The 20,680-nt window shown below is 41.5% G+C and overlaps 1 protein-coding gene and 1 non-coding gene across 2 annotated transcripts in view; both read right to left on the minus strand.

Moving 5' to 3' along the window:
- Positions 1-13,900, minus strand: part of DRP2 (dystrophin related protein 2) — a 43,792-nt gene extending 29,892 nt beyond the window's left edge. Inside the window, exons 1-2 of the mRNA XM_065914996.1 lie at positions 13,769-13,900; positions 6-185 (exon numbers count right to left, since the gene is read on the minus strand). Of these exons, the coding sequence (XP_065771068.1) occupies positions 6-122 (117 nt within the window). The 5' untranslated portion in view covers positions 123-185; positions 13,769-13,900. The remainder of the gene's footprint in view (positions 1-5; positions 186-13,768) is intronic.
- On the minus strand, positions 4,448-4,552 carry LOC136154924 (U6 spliceosomal RNA). Its single transcript, XR_010660624.1, has one exon. It is a non-coding gene; the product is annotated as a U6 spliceosomal RNA (small nuclear RNA).
- Positions 13,901-20,680: the final 6,780 nt, after the last annotated feature.

Below are 20,680 nucleotides of genomic sequence, written 5' to 3' on the forward strand. Positions count from 1 at the left end.
CTTACCTGAGGCTGGGGGCAGGTGCTTCGGAGGCTACGGCTGTGATGGAAGTTGTCAGCTGCCCGCCACTTATGACATCGTGGGAGGGTGTAAGGGCATCCCTGCATGACCATAGGTTGCATCAGAACCGAGGCTCATGGGGGTAGGTGAGGACAGGCAGTGCATCAATTGTTGAGCATAAGCACCTGGAAGAGTAACAAGGACAGATTTAGAGTCAAAACATATAAAAGGCTTGTAAATGCAGCACTTACCCAGGGGTGCCTCGACCAGTTATGTCAATAAGTATTCAAAGCTTACCGACTTGTCCAATAGTTTTTCCCAGGCCATCAAGCACCATAAAGGACTTGAGTTAATAATTGATTAAGGAAGTATCTATCATTTCTCTATTGTGCTTTGTGCTAGAGACAAAAAGATGATATGCTGTCTGAGATCTCATTTCATGGGGTAAGGTGTGGGAGATGGAGGAGGACAGTCATGTAGGCTGATCGTTGTTTAGTCATTAAGTGATGTCTGGCTCTTTTGTGACCCCATGGACTGCAGTGTGTCAGGATCCTCTGTCCATGGAATTTTCCAGGCAAGAATACTGGAGTGGCTTACCATTTCCTTCTCCAGGGGATCTTCCTGACCCAGGGGTTGAATCTGCATCTCCTACATTGGCCAGCAAATTGTTTACCACTGAGCCACAAGGGAAGCCCATGTAAGCTGATAATGATAATAAAATACTTATGCAGCAGATACTATAAATGAGGTTTCACCAGAAGGTTAGGGGAGCAAAGAATATGGAATAACTAACTTTATCTGAGCATATGCAGAGATTTCAGACCAATTGCATTTGAGATGAGTCTTGAAGGATGTGGAGATATTTGCCTGTGCAGAGAAGGGGAGAAAGTGAGAAGCGTATTCCTAGCAGAGGGAGCCACCTGTGCAAAGGTGGATGTCACCCAAAAAAGCACAACATGCTCAGAGAACACTAAGTTCAGTATAGCTGGAGTTTGGGAGATGAAAAGACATGGTGAGGAGTTCACATACAGAGAGAACAGACATGGGGAAAATCAAGCCATAAAGTGCTACTGCATTAATGGTAGAAGTATTTATGGGATGGATGAAGTGAGCCCTACCTGGTCATGTCAGAAGTCTCCCTAGAGGAAATATTCTTGAGGTGAGTCATGAAAGAGAAATTGGATTGCCATTAGACAGAGAATATAAAACAAAAAAGAATATTCCAAACAGCAGAAAAATCAAATATATGGTGCCAATCAGAGTACAGGTAGGTGTTTTGGCAGGGAGTACCAGATGAGGCTGTGGCCAGATTGGGTCATGACTTGAATGATAAGAAGAGGATTCTAGACTTTATCTTGTAGACAATATGGAGGTACTGAAGATTTTCAGCAGGGGAGTGACACAACCAGATTTGCATTTTAGTAGGAGCCCTCTGTCTACCTTGTGGAGTGAGTCTCCCAAAGGAAGAATCCATTTAGAAGCTGTCAAAACAGGCAGGCAGTTGCAGGGCGGAGGGAGCAGAGAACATGGCATTGAGATACATTGAACAGGTAAAGCACACTGGATTCGGTGATCACTTGGATATGAAAAGTAAGAGAGGTGAAGGAGTTAAAGGCTTATAATGTGGGAGCTAGATGAATAATGTTGCCAACAACAGGAGGGGAAAACAGAAGAAGCAAATTTGGTGTGGTAGGGGAGTGAGATCAGTGTTCTGTAATAAGCTATTCTTGAGACATGTTCAGCTTTTGAAGTCAACAGGTAAGGCAAGAGTGAAAAATTAAATGTACCAAACCAATTGACAGTTTGGTGAATGAACACACATCTGATTAGGATGGGTGGCTAAGACAATGATTGCAGATGATATAAGTGGTATCTTTTCATGCTGGACAAAGATGTGCAAACTTTGATATAATGGCAAGAAGTGAACATCTCTCTTTTTTAAAACTTTTAATTTTTATTGGAGTATAGCTGATTAACAATATTGTGATAGTTTCAGATGGACAGTAGAGGGACTCAGTCATACATATCCATGTATCCATTCTCCCCCAAATTTCCCTCCAATCCAGGCTGCCACATAACTTGGAGCAGGGCTCCCTGTGCTCCACAGTAGGTCCTTGTTGGTTATCCATTTTAAATATAGCAGTGTGTACATGTCCATCCCCAAACTCCCAAACTATCCCTTCCCACATCCTTTCCCCCAGCAACTATAAGCTGTTCTTGAAGTCTGTGAATCTGTTTCTGTTTTGTAAATAAGTTCATTTGTATTATGTCCTTTTATATCCTACATATAAGGGATGATTCCTGACACTGCTGATTAAATAGCCACCATTTTTAGTTTCTACTTCAGTGGTTCCCAACATAAGGGCCCCTTCTTAAAATTAAAAAAAAAAAATCTCACTTCACCCACTCACACCTACAAAGGAGCTGTACTTTTAGTACTTACAGAGTGAGAAAGACACTTATACATTTAAAGATCTGTGGACTCCTTGAACTAAGTTACCCTTCCCTCCTCCTCATGGGTCCATGGTTCAAAAACTGGGGACTATTACAGATCACACAAATGCAAGAACTTATGGTCTGAAGGACATTTTATTGTGATCAAAGTCCCTAGAGATTGCACAGCTACATAATTCCTCATCTCTAAAGAGATTACCCCAAAGAATGATTGAAAAGATGGCTCTTCTCTAATCCAACACCAATATAAAAGAATTAATCACTAAGACTTCTCTGGTGGTCCAGTGGTTAAGAATCCGTCTGCCAGTGCAGGGGACATGGGTTCGATCCCTGATCCAGGAAGATTCTGTGTGTCATGGAGCAACAAAATCTGTGTGCCACAACTAATAAGACTGTGCTCTAGAGCCCACAAGCCACAATTACTGAGCCCCTGTGCTGCAACTACTGAAGCTTGAGTGCCCTAGAGCCCATGTTCCACAACAAGAGTAAGTTTGTGTGCTCAGCCATATCTGACTCTTTGTGGTCCCATGGACTATAGCCCACCAGGCTCCTCTGCCCATGGAATTTTCCAGGCAAGAGTACTAGAGTGAAGTGCTGTTTCCTACTCCAGAGCATTTTCTAGACTCAGGGATTGAACTCGAGTTTCTAGCATCTCTTGCACTGGCAAGTGGATTCTTTATCACTAGCAACACCTGGGAAACCCACAACAAGAGGAGCTACCGCAATGAGAAGCCCAAGCACCAAAACTAGAGACTAGCCCCCACTTGCCACAACAGCTAGAGAAAGTCCACACTCAGCAATGAAGATCCAGTGCAGCCAAGAAAAAATTAATTAATTAAATTTAAAAAAATCACACAGTTAAAAAATGAAGTATTGCTATGGACATATTGTAACTATGAAGGCTACAAAAGTTTTGCTTTCAGACTTCTTTTTACATTAACATTTTTAATTTTTGTTGATTATACAAGCAATACCTGTTCTTTATAGAAAAATGGAAAATACAGAAAATCATAACTGAAAATAAAAATAACCTATAATACTACTATCCAGAGGTAGCCAGCCATTACCAACAGGTATGAATCCTTACAGTAGTTTTTCTGTGAAAAATATATACTTGCACTTTGGAAATAAAATTGTCATCATATTACTTATATATTAATTATAGAGCTATAATTTTATATCATGCTTTTTAAATTTGCCATTTATATCAGGATCAGTTTAAAATTTCATTAACTATTCCTCTAACATATGACTTCTAATGGTTGCAAAGGTTATAGAGTCCTGTGGTTGAGGCCATGGGCTTTGGCATCAGACAGACCTAGGGTCAAACCCACTCTATTCAACCTATTAGCAGTGTGGCCTGGGAGAAATTAACCTCTCTAAGCTTCAGGGCCCTCATCTGTAAAATGTGGATGACTGCCTTTGTAGTCTTGTTCTAGTGACTAAAAATTAATAATGTATTTAAATAACTTAGCACAGTGTCTGGCAATAGTACGCTATTCAATAAATGTTAGCTTAAATCATTGTTGTATAATATTCCATGGAATGGATAAAGCATAATTTATTTTAACAGTAAAACATGTCACACTGCAGTTTATAGCCTTGTGCATATTTGTGATTCTTTTTTTTAATTTAAATTATTTATTTATTTTACTTTACAACATTGTATTGGTTTTGCCATACATTGACTTGAATCCGCCATGGGTGTACATGTGTCCCCATCCTGAAACCCCTCCCACCTCCCTCCCCATCCCATCCCTCTGGGTCATCCCAGTGCACCGGCCCCGAGCATCCTGTATCATGCATCGAACCTGGACTGGCAATTTGTTTCACATATGATAATTTACATGTTTCAATGCCATTCTCCCATATCATCCCACCCTCTCCCTCTCCCACAGAGTCCAAAAGACTGTTCAATACATCTGTGTCTCTCTTGCTGTCTTGCATACAGGGTTATCATTACCATCTTTCTAAATTCCATATATATGCGTTAGTATACTGTGTTGGTGTAAAAATATGGAGCGTCGCTTGCACAGGGGCCATGTTAATCTTCTCTGTATTATTCCAATTTTAGTATATGTGCTGCCAAAGCGAGCACCATATTTGTGATTCTTAAGATAATTTTCTAGAAGGGAGAGTTTCTGGATTAAAGGGCATGAACCAATTGCACACTTGTATTAATAATGAAAGCGAAAGTCTCTCAGTCATGTCCGACTCTTTGTGACCCATGGACTGTATAGTCCATGGAATTCTGCAGGCCAGAATACTGAAGTGGGTAGCTGTTCCCTTCTCCAGGGGATCTTTCCAACCTAGGGATCGAACCCAGGTCTCCCTCATTGCAGGCAGATTCTTTACCAACTGAGCTATCAGGGAAGCCCTGTATTAATAATATATCCTTCTAAATTGCCCTAACAAAAATTAGATCACTTTATACCACCCTCAACAATCTATGAGAGAGCCTATTTCCCAGCACACTTGCCAACAATGAGTATTCTTTTTTTAAAAAAATATCTTTGCCAATTTTGTAAGTGAAGATGGCATCTTGAGAATTACTTTGTATTTCCTTAGTTACTTGAAATGCTTAACTTTTCCCCTACATTTTTAGTGGCCAGTTGCATTTCTTTTTTCATAAACTCTTTTTCTCTTTTGAGGTTCACCTCTCTACAGATTAAATTCCTTCCTTCATATTCTCCTCTACTGACCTGATATGAGTTTGATGCTTCACAAAATAACAAATCCAAGTATCAGGGAATTCAGATTTTCTAATCCCAATGCTGGCAAAAAAGGAATAAGCTCTTTCTGGTCCTGGCATGACTATCCTCTCCTCTTTTCAGATTGTGCCATTGACTGTGACTTCAAGTCATTTCACCTCTCTAAACCTTGATTTGCTAAAATGTTAATGTTAACAGTTGCCACACATCAAAATTTTTGCTGTTTTAGAACATACTTTTGTAGCCTGCTGTACTGTCTGTCATATGATCTGTCATAGACAGATGAAGATGCTGAGGCCAAAGTGAACCTGGACCTCCTGACTTCTGGCCAGGGCTCTTTGTTCTACATAAAGATTCTTCTTTCTGCCTCTTTATTTATCTCCATCCTGTCCTAATTACCACCTGTACATATTGATTATCTTCCTACTCCTCCTTTTAACTTGCAGAAGCTGTGAGGAATTGGAGATGAATCTGAATTGGTCCCCAAATGGCCAAGTGCGGAAAATAAGACATGAAAACAAAGAAAGCAACACTTAAGGGAGAAATGATTCATACCTTCTGCAGGAAACAGACATCAAGTTATGAGAGGTCACAGAGCAGGAACTGTTCCTTTCAAGTTGAAGGGATTTAGGATATATTTATGGAAGAGATGTTTTTGAGCTAAGGTGAGAGAGGAAGATTTGGATGTATGAAGTAGTATGGAGGATGCTTTTGGGGTAGAATTCATTCATCTGTGCTCTCCCCTAGGGATCCTGCTAGATACACAGCTGTGACTTTTTCCCACTAGGAATACTCTTTTCCTAATTCTCAAAGCCACACACAGGCCCTTCCAGGAGGATTCAGGGGGAAACACTGTTTAACTTGGGCAGAGATAAAAGCTTTAAAAACATATGGGGAATACCATGATTTCAGCATGAAAGCAAGATTATTGGCTAGTAGAGGACAAAATTCATACCCATTATTAATTTCTACTCCACACATTTTTAAACACAGAGCCAGACACAGAGGAGGTATCAGTGACTTCATTTTTTTTAAATGGAAGTTTAGTTGGTTTACAATATTACATTAGTTTTAGGTGTACAACATAATAATCTAGTATTTTTATAGATAATCCTCCATTTAAAGTTATTATCAACTAATGGCTATGTTCTTTGTGCTGTACAATATATCCTTGTTGATTATTTTACGCATAGACAAGTACTATGTGACATCTAAAAAATAAAACAAACAAGTATATATAACAAAACTAAAACAGATTCCCCAGATTCACAGATATAGAAAAGGCTAGTGGTTACCAGTAGGGAAAGGGAATTAGGAGGAGACACAAATTGACTTGATGTATTGAATTGAACTCCAACTAGGTGAGTGTAACAGTTCCTCAATTTTGTAGGTACAAATTCCAGAGAACATGAAGAGAAAGGCTTTGGATATACACACTTCTTGTGTTTGTGTGAAATGATGTATACAGAACATTAGCAATTGAAGCAAGGCGTGAAATGAAAAACAAACAAACAAAACAAAACAAACAAACTGCAAATGACCTAAATGTCCATTACTCAGGGACTTGTTAAATAAATAATGGTGTATGCATACAATGGAATTCTATATAGCTATTAAAACCAGAACTAACTCTTTATGCGCCAATATAGAATGATCTCTTGAGGTAAAGTTTTAAGTAAAAAGAAAATAAGAAAAAAGTGGTTAGTTTAATCTGTTTTAAAACAAAACATGTGCTTATATTTACAATAAAATACCTTTGGAAATATACAAAAGAACCTGTTAATGTCAATTGTCTTTGGAGAAGGGAACCAAGTGACTACTAAACAGATGGGAGAATTCTTTCCACTCTTTTGAAATTTTTTCCCTTATTTTCTCTCTTTTTAAAACTGAGAAATATAACTTACAAAAAGTACATAAAATATATGTGTAAAATATATTGAATTATGACAAAGCAAATCCCCATGTAATCTCTGCTTGGGTCGAGAAATAGAATAATTATTTACATCCACAAAAGCCCTGCATCACTGGGACTTCCCTGGTGGCACACTGGATAGGAGTCTGCCTGCCAATGCAGGGGACACAGTTTCAATCCCTGGTCTGGGAAGATTTCACATGCCGCAGAGCAACTAAGCCCACATGCCACAACTACTGAGCTCAAGTGCTGCAACTACTGAAGTCCGCACACCTAGAGCCTCTGCTCTGCAACAAGAGAAGCACTGCAAAAAGAAGCTTGTGCACAACTAGAGAGTAGCCCCCACTTACTGCAACTAGAGAAAGTCTGTGAAAAGCAACAAAGACCCTACACAGCCAAAAATAAATAAATAAATAAAATTTAAAATCCCTTTCACTTTTCACTTTCATGCATTGGAGAAGGAAATGGCAACCCACTCCAGTGTTCTTGCCTGGAGAATCCCGGGGATGGAGGAGCCTGGTGGGCTGCCGTCTACGGGGTCACACAGAGTTGGACACGACTGAAGTGATTTAGCAGCAGTGTCACCAATAGGAGATATAGTTTTTACTGAATATCCTTCTGTACCTTTGGAATTTTGAGGTGTGTGAATACATTAGCTATTTAACAGCTACTTTCTCCCTTCTTTCCCACTCCTCACCTCATAGACATCATCAACTGTTTTATGGAATGGTTGATAGAGCAGCTTTTCCATAGCCAAAAAGCAGCAACAGTTAAAATTTACTTTATTCTGTGTTTTGTGTATATTAACTAATCAGTCTACATACAGGAAGTCATGGAATCCTCAGGACAATCTTATGAAGTAGTTACTACTGCTGTCTATATTGTGTAGATAAGAACATGGAGGCACACAGCAGTAAGTAACTTGTTCAAAGTGATATTGTGACTATGAGGTAGGGAACTGGGATTTATATCCAGGCCAGTGTGTCCAAGAATACAAGTTCTTTACTGCTATACACTTCTGCCTTTGTAAATTCTAGAACTTGGGCTCTGAGGCACTGTGGTCACCAACACTTAGCAAGTAGAGAAAATTCGTGGCTCTGGGCCACCAGCTGGGAGCCCAAGGGCTGACTCAGACATGCTACTACCCAGGCAAAGACACAAGCAATTAAGAATGGACAGGATACAGTGGGTCTGGGGTATCACCCAACTGGCAAATCCTACAGACCATTTAAATGACCTTCCCAGGACATCTGGTCAACTCTCCCAGTCTGACCTCAGAGCTTCCCCAGTGCCTAAGAGCTAGGTAAATATTTTTTGAATGAATGAATAAACTCTTTCTACCTATAAACTGGGAAAGTTTAGGAACCTAGCCTACAGAAATATATGCAGAGGTGGATGAGGGTATCTGCTGCAGTTTTTTGGTTGCAATAGCAAGACTGCAATCAACTCAGATGTCCATCAACAAGGGACTAGTTAAGTGGATTGTGTCAGAGAGGCGGCACAGCCTGACAGTGAAGGTGTGGGCTCTGAGCCAGCACACTCGGGTTTGCATCCTGGCTTCTCAACCTATCAGCACAGGTTTGGACAAGATCCCTGACTTCATATTTCAGTCCCTGCATCTGTGAAACAAGGATAACAGAAAGACGTACTTCATAGATAGCCTTGTTGTAAGGACTTAATTCACAGTTACCATCTAGCAAGCACGCAAATCTTTTCTCTTATTGCAGTCACTCATGCCATGAAGTGACAGGGGCTTCGCTAATAGCTCAGTCAGTAAAGAATCTGCCTACAGTGCAGGAGACCTGGGTTTGATCCCTGGGTTAGGAAGATCCCCTGGAGGAGGGCATGGCAACCCACTCCAGTATCCTTACCTAGAAAATCCCATGGACAGAGGAACTTGGTAGGCTACAGTCCATGGGGTCAAAAGAGTCAGACACAACTTAGTGACTAAACCACCATGTCATGAAATATTGTGTAGCTGTTAAAAAAGAAAGAGGTAAAAAAAAAAAAAAAGAAAGAAAGAGGTAGATCTGTACCCACTGATTTGAACAGATGCCAAAGATATGTATTTTAGGTTTTAAAATAGTTTCAGAGTGAATGTGTCTGGTATAACTCCAATTTTGTAAAAAAAAAAAAAAAAAAAAAAAAAAAAACACGAAAAATCTCTTCTTTCTGTGTATGCACAGAAAGAAAGCCTACAAGGATACACAAATTGTTCAGTGACATTTCTTCTGGAGAGTTGTGTTAAGGGGACTCTCATGTTGATTTTATACACTTTGTCTGTTTGTGTGTATAAAGTTTTTTATAACAAGGATTTATTGTTCTTGGATGAAAATAAATAGGGAGGCTCAGGAAAGAACAAGGTAGTGAAAAGAAGACCCTATTTTGTGAGTACAGATTCCTCTCTCCAATTCAAGGTGACACTGCACAATGGCTCTCCCTCTCACAGCACTGCCTTTCTACCTGACAGCATGGCACTAAGATATGAGACACACATTTCATTCGTACCAAACCTTGTTATGTGTTCCTAAAATAATTCCTGCAATGTAGCCAAAAACCAAGTTTCTGCTGCAGATTCTCTCACTTAATGAATAAATCATGGGCCACAGATTGTCAAGCTGGTAGAGACCTTAGAGATTATCTAGGCCAACCCCCTCATTTACAAATGGAAACAATGAAATGTGTTTCTGAGAAGGTAGCTATCAAGCAATTTTGAGAAAGAAAATTTCTTTTGCATTGGAAAAAAAAATCAGAGATGCATCCTTATGAGGAGAATTTTATTATAAAAAATAATTAATAAACAAACTTATGGTTACCAATGGGAGAAAGGGGGAGGGATAAATTAGGAACTTGGGATTAACATATACACACTACTATATATAAAATAGATGGCCAACAAGGACCTACTTATAGCACAAGGAACTATACTCAGTATCCTATAATAAGCCATAATGGAAAAGAATATGAATACATATGTATATGTGTGTATTTAATTAAATCACTATGCTATACACCTGAAACTAAAACAATATTGTCATTCAACTATATTCCAATTAAAAAAAGGATAAAGAAAACCAAATGAAATAAAAGATAAATGAATTGGAAAGGAAAAAAGAAACAATTAATGCAATGTATCTGAAACCTTTACAAACTGCTGGTGGGAGTATAAATTATTAATCATTTTGGAGAGCAAACTGACAATATCTCCCAAAAGTGAAGATTCTCATACCTGGTGACAGGACAATTCCCTTCTAAATATATAACCAATAGCAATAGTCACATAAGAATATCTCCACAGAAATGATCATAGTAGCCCTAATTGTGAGCCCAAAACTGGAAACAGCCTAAATGTCCGTCAACTGCAGAATGGATAAATAAATCATGGCATATTTCTTAAATGGAATGCTATATAACAGTGAAAAGTGAATGAACCAGAGCCACATGTCACAATGTGGATGAATTTCACAAATATAGCATTGAATAGAAAAAAAAATTGGAGAAGGATACATACCATTGAAATACATTTTTAAAACATAAAGCAGTGGCATACAGTGCTTAAAGACACATACATATGCAGTACAAATATAAATAAATGCATGAGAGGAACTTTGATCACAGAGGATAGACAGAGGATTTCAAGTCTATTGGTGATGTTTTTTCTTAAGCTAGGTGGTAAATATCCTGATTTTCATTATATTATTCTTTACACCTCTTTGAATGCCCCCAAATTTTCTAGCACATTGTATAAAAAAATGCAACAAATCACATGCTGAAAGGGAAATTCAGAATTTTCAGATACAACAAAATAACTAAAGAAATCTGTAAGGTACAAATGTCTCACTAAAAATGACAGGATCATTCTTTCAACCTGCTTCTTTTCCCTGGGACTCTTTTCACAGAACGGAAACTGCTGCATGTGTGCTCAGTTGCTCAGTTGTGTCCGACTCTTTGTGACCCCATGGACTGTAACCCGTCAGGCTCCTCTGTCCATGGGATTTCCCAGGCAAGAATACTGGAGTGGGTTGCCGTGCCCTTCTCCAGGGAATCTTTCTGACCCAGGGATTGAACCTGAGTCTTCTGAATTGCAGATGGATGCTTTACCACTGAGCCACCAAGGAAGCCCAGGGAACCTGCTAAAGGGCAGCAATTGGGCATAAAGGACTGAGAATGAGGATATATGGGTTCACTCTCTCAGATACTCAAAAAGAACAATTTCATTAAACCTCTCAAATTTCCACCCTTTAAAATGTGGTGTTGGATTAGATTATTTTACAAGTTTTTTTCCATACGTCAATTTATTCCAGGATTTTTATTTATTTTTTTTGAGCAGCAATTCCTAACACTGTGTGTGCAAGATACAAAAATTTTTCCATGGAGAAAAGAGGTCCCTGATCAAATCCATGTGGATTTCACTGGTTTGAACAGAATTAAACAGATTTCTTTACAGTAGTACTTCGCAAAGCCTTTAATACACTTATATATATGATGACTATCCAAAAAGAGAATTCAGTTATGAATCATTTTCAAAAAAAGAAAAAGATTGGACCATAGAATACACCCCACCCCCCCACCACCATTCCTTATTTTAAAACAGAATCTATTAACATTCTCTGCAAACAGTGTTCTGTGGAACATCGGTGGTTTGGTAAATGTCATCCTAGAAGGATTTATCTCACTTGCTCTTTCAGTCACTGATGTGTGTGTGGAAGAATCCTTCCTAAGACAGGAATGTAGTTTCCTAATTTAACTTCAAGAGTGGGTTTCCTGTGAATGTCTCTGACCAGTGTAGAAGGCTGTCTTCATTAGTGAAAGCCTATCCTCTCTGACTGTTCATGGGGCTCTCAAGGCAAGAATGCTGAAGTGGTTTGCCATTCCATTCTTCCTTCGCAGGAGAAGGGGATGACAGATGATGAGATGATTGAATGACATCACCCACTCAATGGACATGAGTTTGAGCAAACTCTGGGAGATAGTGAAGGACAGAAAAGCCTGGCATGTTGCAGTTCATGGGATTGCAGAGAGTCAGACACAGCTGAGTGACTGAACAACAAATCCTCTCTAACACTGCGGCAGGTTTCACATCAGAAACTTTTGTACGTCTGTGGTTAAAAGTGTTTCCTGAATGTCCCCTCTGTACCTGGCTCTTGGACCTTTGCTAACTTCACTGCTTCGAGCCGTGCTTCCTCCTTTAGGTGACGGTGGAGCTGAAGTGTGCTCAGATACAGGGTTCAGGCTGAATGCCTGGGGGACAAGTCTCATGGGAAGAGGAGCCCTGTCCAAGTGCCCTCATTTCATGGCACTGGTTTACAGGAGGCAGAACTGCAGTCGAGGCAAGCCCACCCAGGAAAAGAGGGGCTCTTTTCTTCTTTCAGGGACAGGACACTTATCACTTCCACTGGCAGCACTGCCTTTTGCGGGGGAAGGGTTCCTTGGATGGTCCCAGGGTTTTCTGGAACCATCTCCCCATCCTAAGCCCAAAGAAGAAATCTCCTGAGGTTTGTGGTGGTCACTGGGCCTTTTAAAAGGTGATTTACCTGAGGGCCTTTAATCTAGAAACAAGGATTCCATTTGGAAAAGTCAGGCACTAAGGTGGAGAGAGAGACAGTGAAGTTTTTTTTAAAAGGCTTTTTTTTTTTCTTTTGAACAATCAAAAAGAAAACATAAGAGAAAAGTATGTTCTTTTGCAGGCTGTGGGAGCTACCCTTCCTTCTCTCTACCTCCCTCCACCCTAGCCTGACCCAGCCCCGGCTACTGGCTGGGACCCAATCCCTCTGAGGACTGGCTCTTTCTACCAAAATAAGCAAGATAAGCCTTAACCCACATAGCCTCAGGCCCACTCACCAGGCTGGGGCACAGGGCCTGAAGCCAGGGAAAGCTAAGGTGAGCAGAAGGAACAGGGTGTTTGATTCCAGGAGAGGTGAGCCTGGTTTCAAAGCTCTCCAAGCTCTGCTCTCAAGAGTGGAGAGGTGCCTCCTGGTTACAAGGGGGTAGAAAGAAAATCAATGGGAGAAGCCAGGGGGAAAACTGCAAGAGGGGAAGCTGGACTGAGCCAGGAAGTAAATGCAGAGATTAGGATGTGCCTTCAAACCCAGCCTCCTAGGTCAGAGCCCAGTTTGCTCCAAGGAAGCACTGCTGTGTCTTGTCTGCTGGCCAGACAATCATTTGTTCAGGGGACCTGCTCTGAGGTCCCATGTTCCTCTGTCCTCCCTTTTCAGCCAATGCTTTCTACACCCCTTCCCTTCCCTCCCACCAGGAGGTCCATCCATGGACAAAAAGCCTGTCATTGAGAATAGATATAAATAAATAAACAAACAAGTCAATAAATAAATACCCATCTCCTCTCAAAGCAGCAAACTGTGGACCTTCCTCTTATTCATTTTTAGACCCTACTTGCTCAAATTGGCTGGAGTTTCTATTCCTGGGCATCTTTTTTTTCCCTTCTATGAATCCAAGCAGTAGCTACTTCATTGTGGGCATTTTTTAATGTAAGTTTTCCCCCAAAGGCACAAGCAGATGGCAGGCAGGCAGGTGGGTACACACACACACACACACACACACACACACACACACACACACACACACACACACACACACACACACAGAGAGTACCTCTGGAGCTTCCCCTCCCTCAGTCATTCCCCCTGTGGGCTGAAAAAGGGCGAGGCTCAGAAATCATTTCTCTGTGGCCTACCTTCTGATTCCGGCAGGTCTGAGGATCAGGCGGCAACTGGGAGCTGGGTGGCTGGAGCTGGGCTGCTTCTGTGAATCAGCAAAGAAGTCCCTGAGACAGGAATGCCGACAGCTGCTGTATGCACACTCTCCCTCCGTCTCTTCCACCTCCCTGTCCTCCTTCCCCTGCCCCTCCTCCCCTCTCTCGGAGCCGCTCTGTGTTGCTATGCAATCATATCATTGGCAGTAATAGCATCTATCCGACCTCAGGCAAAGATACCCTTGACCGGGCAGATGCAGGAAGAGCAAGGACAGTTTTGTGAAACTACCAGAGCCTTGGCGGCTCTCAGAGATTTCAGTTTATTAGAAGCTGAAGAGGAAAGCGGAAGAGGCTGAGAGGCAGAGGGGGAGAGGCTTCCACTGGGGAGGAGGAGACAAAAGAGGCTGGGAGATCAATACAAGCTGCTGAGCCAGGAGCCTGGGCCCCAACTTCCACAGATCGAGCTCAGAGCCAAAGCCAACTTCAGAGCCAGCAGCTGGCATGATCCCTCGGTAGCCAGTCCAGGATTCAGTTTCTGTGTTGGAGGTTGAAACACTCAGCTCTAGAATCGTCACTGGTACCCAAGGTAGAGTCTTGGGCCCAGGGCAGTCTGTCAGTCACCCGTTAAGTTCCATCCTCACCTCCTCTTAGATCTAAAGGTGGAGAAATCCTTGACCATGAGGAGAGCAAAATGCACCCTGAATGATTTGAGAAAACATAGTTCCTTCATGCCTCCACTCAGCCACTACCCCAGTCACTCTCCTTCCTTCTGTCCATACTAGGCTTTACTCTTTTAGGTGTTACCTCTGTTTAAGAGAAGAGGGTATGAATGCCAAACACACTGCCAGACATGGGAGAAACAACTGAAGAGATGGAGACAATCATGTCCCTTTATAGGGTGCCCAGAGCACAATACATTAACTCAATAAAGATTTACTGAATGAGTAAATGGGGTGGATGGATGGATCAATGGCAGTCAGAAAGACCCCACCCCAATCCTCTTACACAAACACACTTATACTTAAAGACCCCGTAGCTCCAGGCCAGGGCAAGGAATAAGAGAAGCATTCTTCTCTCCTCTCTCCATTTCTGAGAACAGGGTGTGTATGACAGGGAGAAGCAGATTGGTTTGGGGGTGGGTTGCTTAATTTCACTCATTTGCCTCTAAGAACTTTATAAGCTCTGATCGCACTGCAATTTAGAAAAGAATACACTTCCTGGCTCAAAGGACTTGGCACTAGTGTTGACAAAGTTTCTACAAAGACTGAGAATTAATACCATTATTATGACCGTTAGAGAAAATTCTCAGATAGGAAATAACTAGCACGTGTGTGTGTTTTCTTCTGAGATAAAATGTCAAAAACTTAAGCTGCTGGTTTCAGTGAAAGATTATCCACAAGGCCTGATTTCCTTTTTAAAACAAACAAACAAACAAAATGGGAACCAACTGCTCCCTCCAGCAAACAAGGCTTTCAGAGCTGAGTAAGTGATCCCTCCTCAGCAGCAGCCAGGCCCCCATGCCAGCGCAGAAAAGGCCTTTGATTTCTGAAGGGTTTTTGGAAGCACATCCCAGCTTCTCAACCTACACACCCCTGACAGAACATTTCTGAGCTCCCCAGCCTTGCCCTGCCTGGCCCCACTCTTAGCCCTACCAGCATGCAGGGTTTTTCAGCATCATCCTGACCCAGGGCCCCAGGAGCCCTTTACACCTGACTTGGAATGACTTGGGGATAGGGGGAGTTGGCTAGAAGAAAGATTAGAGAAACACTCTGAGATACTGTTTGGGTTGGCACAGCGCAGAACACACACCAATCACATGCAACCTAACTTCAATCTCACCCCTGGCACCAGTAGGCTGGCGGGTCAATCCAAAGCCAAGCTTAAATCTAGAAGGAGGAAGGAGAATGAACCGGATGGGATACTTGTTCCCCACCTTGACTGCACTTGAAACTGCCCAAATCACCGTGAGCACTCAGAATCCTTCTTCATTTTTCTATCTCTAGAGAAAACATCCAGGCAGCAGATACAAAAAGACAGTACCAGCCTCCAGGAAAATAAACCCATAGAGTTTCTTTTGAGGGATACAACAAAATCTTTCCCCAAATCTCCTTCCCACTGACCCAATCATCGTGGAATCATTGTTCCTTTACTTCAGGCACTCAGATCTCCTGTGAAAAATGAGGATATTACCATGAGACAAAAGACATTAAGGTATTATCAGTGACCAACAATTAATATTTAATTATTAGATCATAATAATGGCTAACATTATTGAGAATTTACTTCAGGCTAGGCACTGTTCAAAGTGCTTTGCATACGTTGTTAGCTCATTTCATCCACACAGTAGATTAAAAATAGCTTCTATTATTTGCCCCACTTTATAGATAAAGCTCTATAACATGGTGAGGTTACATGACTTGCCCAAGGTCACACAGCCATGCATTATGGAGCTAAGACTTACACTAGATCTCTCTGGGCAATGCCCACATTTTTAACCATGATGCTATACTGCCTGCATCTATGTTCTAGTGGCCTGATCAGATGCCAAGCCTAGGGGTAGGTCATTGAGACAACTGTGACTAGGACAGAAGTCCCCAGAGAGTTTTTCTAATCTTTTGTGTCTTTCTCAAGCAATTTTCTCTACTCAAAATGTCTACCTTCCCTTTAGAGGTCAGAAACACAAGGGACCTCAGACATAAGACTTCTCTCTGTGTGAAGTTCCAAGTGAGCAGACTCCACACAAATTTTGATTAAAACTATGAAAGGGAAAAGACGAGTGACCTTGAGATGAGGTGGATTGCTCCAGTTTGCTATAGTTCCCACATGGCCCACTGTACTCTAGTCATTTATATTTCCTGTTTAGTTCCTGTGGCTTTTCAGTGGGTGCCATCTCATAAGCTACCCAAGGTGTACTCTTTACTGTGGTTGGTCTTTTGGGGGTATTTGGAGGAGGATTGTTTGATTTTTGTTTCCTGGAGGATGTTGAGATAGTCTCTATAGTTGCGTTTCAGGAGAGGTAACATCTTTGCTTGAACACTGCAATTCAAGAGAAAATTTCACTCTGACATTTAAATCCCATGCGTGCTCAGTTGCTCAGTCATGTCCAACTCTTTGTGACCCCATGGGCTGTAGCCTGCCAGGCTCCTCTGTCCATGGGATTTCTAAGGCAAGAATACTGGAGTGGGTTGCCATACACTTCTCCAGGGCATCTTCCTGACCCACGGATCAAACCTGAGTCCCCTGCATTGCAGGTGGATGCTTTACCCCTGAGCCACCGGGGAAGCCCATTTAAATCCCAGGGACACTCATTTTCACCCAGGCAACATTTGGACAAACCAAAGCAAGCACATAGGCTAGCTTCAACTATTTTTCTGAGGAGGGCAAAGAAAGATCAAAGGACATCAGGCCACAAGCTTTGATTCTAGCTCCACCCTGGTAACCTGTAGGAGGATATTTGAGACCCATCCTAGTATCACCAAGCAGTACTTTGCTCAGTGGACAAGGATAGGTGGGGCATTTCAGGCAGAGATAAAACATGTGCAAAGTTACAAAGCTGACGTAGAACTGCTTGCTAAGGGATTGTAAGTACTAGAGCACTAAGCTAGGATGGGGTTACTTGTAGGAAACAGCAGGGAGTGGCAGGAGATGAAGCTTTACAAGCACACATGAAGGCACTAGGGTCATTTGTGTTTTTGTTGTTTTTTCAAGTAGTGAAGTGGCATGGTCAGATTTATGTTTTAGACGTATTAATATCATTCTAATGGCTTCCATGGAAAAAACAAGTTTTTACATTGAAAAGTGAAAGTGAAGTCGCTCAGCCGTGTCCGACTCTTTGCAACCCCATGGACTGTAGCCTACCAGGCTCCTCCATCCATGGGATTCTCCAGGCAAGAGTACTGGAGTGGGTTGCCAGTTCCTTCTCCTTTTACATTGAAGTATAGCTGATTTACAATATTAGTTTCATGTGTACAACATAGCAACTCAATTTCTTTTATAGATTATACTCCATTTAGAGTTATTACAAAATAATGGCTATATTTCCCTGTGCTGTAAAATATATCCTTGTTGCTTATTTATTATATATGTAGTGGGTTGTGTCTCCTAATCCTCTACCCCTATCTCACTACTCCTACTTCCTCACTGATAAATACTAGTTTCTTCTTTATAGTTGTGAATCTATATCTGATTTGCTATATTCACTAGTTTATTGTATATTTTAGATTCGACATATAAGTGACATCATACAGTATTTGCCTTTCTCCATCTGACCTATTTTACTTAGTACAATACCCTCCAGGTCAATCCATGTTGCTGCAAATGGCAAAAATATCATTCTTTTTACGACTGAGTAATATTCCATTGTATATACCACACCTTCTTTATCCATTCATCTGTTCATAAGCACTTAGGTTGCTTCCATATCTTGATTATTATAAATACTGCTGCTATGAACATAAGGGTGTATGTTCTAATTAGTGTTTTTTTTTTTCTTTTGGTTATATACATAGGAGTGGACTGCTGGATCATATTGTAGTTCTAGTTTTAGGCTTTTGAGGACCCTCCATGCTGTTCTCCATAGTGGTTGCATCAATTTAGAATCCCACCAACAATGTCTTAGGATTCCCTTTTCTCCATATCCTTGCCAACATTTGTGAAGAACAATTATTGAGTGCTTGCTGCACATTAGATCTGTGCTAGAACTCAGGAGCACAGAGAAAATTTGGAAACTACCTTCAGGTTGCTCACAGCCTAATGGGTGAGACAACTAATTAAACAGAAATACAGCCGACTGCAATGAAGGGTGAATTGGAGGGGAGGAAGGCTGGAAGCTTGAATACTTGGTAGGAGGCAGTTGTAGTACTCATCTGATGAGGACCTGAAAACAGAGCAGTTGGTCGTGAGGATGGAACAGTGCCCCCATCCCTAATGGATCTTCCTCATATTATCCTTTCCTTTTATCATTTCTTCCTACCTTTACTACTTGCTGAGTTGCTAAAAGAGAAATAAACTGTGAATATGGTAGGTGGGGGAGAGGTGGTGTAGGTCACTCCCATTGTCATTCCACAACCTTATTATTGGCCCCCAGCCATGTTTACCAAAAGTACTACTTTTTTGGGGGGGTGGGAGAAAATAAAATTAATTTATTTAAAAATAAGATAGTTTTAAAAAAATAAAAAGTTATACAGAATAAAAATGAAATAATATAGAAAGAAAAACACTAGAATAATATGAAAAAGAAAAAAAGAAAATTATATAGAGTGGTAGTCAGAAGAATGTCCTCATGATTCCTGTGTTTTCCACCCCACACACTGTGCTCCAGTCAATCTGCTTACTCAGAAAGTTCTCTAGTATTTCTAGGAAGGTCTCTGGACCTGTGTGGGCAGAGTAGGGTCAGCACAGTCTCAGACCTGGCCTTATTCCAGTCTGTACTTGCTCCCAAAGACCATAGTTGCTCCTAAAATCCACAGCCTCAGGCTAATTGTGAGGATTTAGTCTGCTACACCTGAAGCTGCAGGAGCTAATTCCCTTTCTATTCTTCAGTCACATAGCCCCTGGTGTTCAGCTTTGGTTTTGGGCTAACCTTTGCTGGTAGGCCACCCTCCAGTGTCTGTTCCTCACCTAGGCAAGACGGGGCAAAGACCAAGGCTTATTAGGGCCACTTTTTCAATTGGGCTGAGGAGAAGGTAGTATATGGCATCACTCATTGTGATGTATCAATGAGTGTCTGCAGCAGTAGAACCTGCAGTATGTTGTTACAGTCTGAGACGTCACGTGTGCTCTCCCAGAGGAGTTGGCCTTGGGTCATGGGTCCCTAGGAAAAGCCAAGCTGCTCAAGCTCTGAGCAAGGTGTGGGCAGTAACCTGTGCCTGCTCATCATCTGGTGGCAGATGTTACCTGGGGTTGGGACCCCAGCGGCAGTGTTTTGTCTGCTGTCAGGCACTTCCCCTAGCTTTGGCAGTAGCTAGTGGCTTGTTTTCTCAAAAGTACTACTTGAAATTGTTTCTACTCTTCTCCAACACCCAGCCCAAGCTCACCTACCTCAGCAAATAACTGCCATTTTTGTTTGGCTGAGTGGTGAAAGATATCCCTGTAAAAGTCCTCTCTACTTCAGAATTTCATCCCATCTTCTTCCCCTTCCACCATACCCTGACAAAGGACCTCCCTTCACGTTTTCCTCACCAGGGTCAATATCTCTGCTCATGGCCTCACACAATCCTCTCCCTATCTTCTCTAGGAACTTCATGAATTTTTGTTTTTCTCTGGTTTTCATCTTCAGTCTTTTCCTTGCTTCTGACACTTTCCCCTGCTATCCAAAACCATGTGAGGAGAAGGAAGATTGCTGACTTCTGTGGGCTAGGAAATGGGAATAATGTATCCCCATTAGAGAAAGCCCTCCAATTTACTCTACAGGAAACCACTGCACACACAACCAGGTCAAGACTGTCTTATCAACAAGGTAGAGAAAGTTTGGAGGAAGAAACATCATCAGGGCAGTGAATTACTAGGTTTCAGGTAAGGCTGTGAAGTAAAATAGTCTCACTAAGAAAATGCAGAGGAGGGCTTCTCTGGTGGCCCAGTGGTAAAGAATCTGCCTGCCAGTGCAGGAGACACAGGTTTGATCCCTGATCTGGGAAGATCCCACATGCCACAGGGTAACTAAGTCCATGTGTCACAACTACTGAGACAGTGCTCTAGAGCTGAGCCGCAACTAGAGAAAGCTCACATACAGCAACAAACACCCAGTGTAGACAAAAATAAATGAGTAAATAAATAAATCTTACAAAATAAAATGCAGAGGATAATAATAATAATAAACCTTTTTACCAAAGGGGAAAGGGAAGAGAGATAAACTGGGAATTTGGGATGTTAAGATACATACTACTATATAGAGAG

This window comes from Muntiacus reevesi, chromosome X (genome assembly GCF_963930625.1).
Source record: "Muntiacus reevesi chromosome X, mMunRee1.1, whole genome shotgun sequence".
Classification (NCBI taxonomy): domain Eukaryota; kingdom Metazoa; phylum Chordata; class Mammalia; order Artiodactyla; family Cervidae; genus Muntiacus; species Muntiacus reevesi.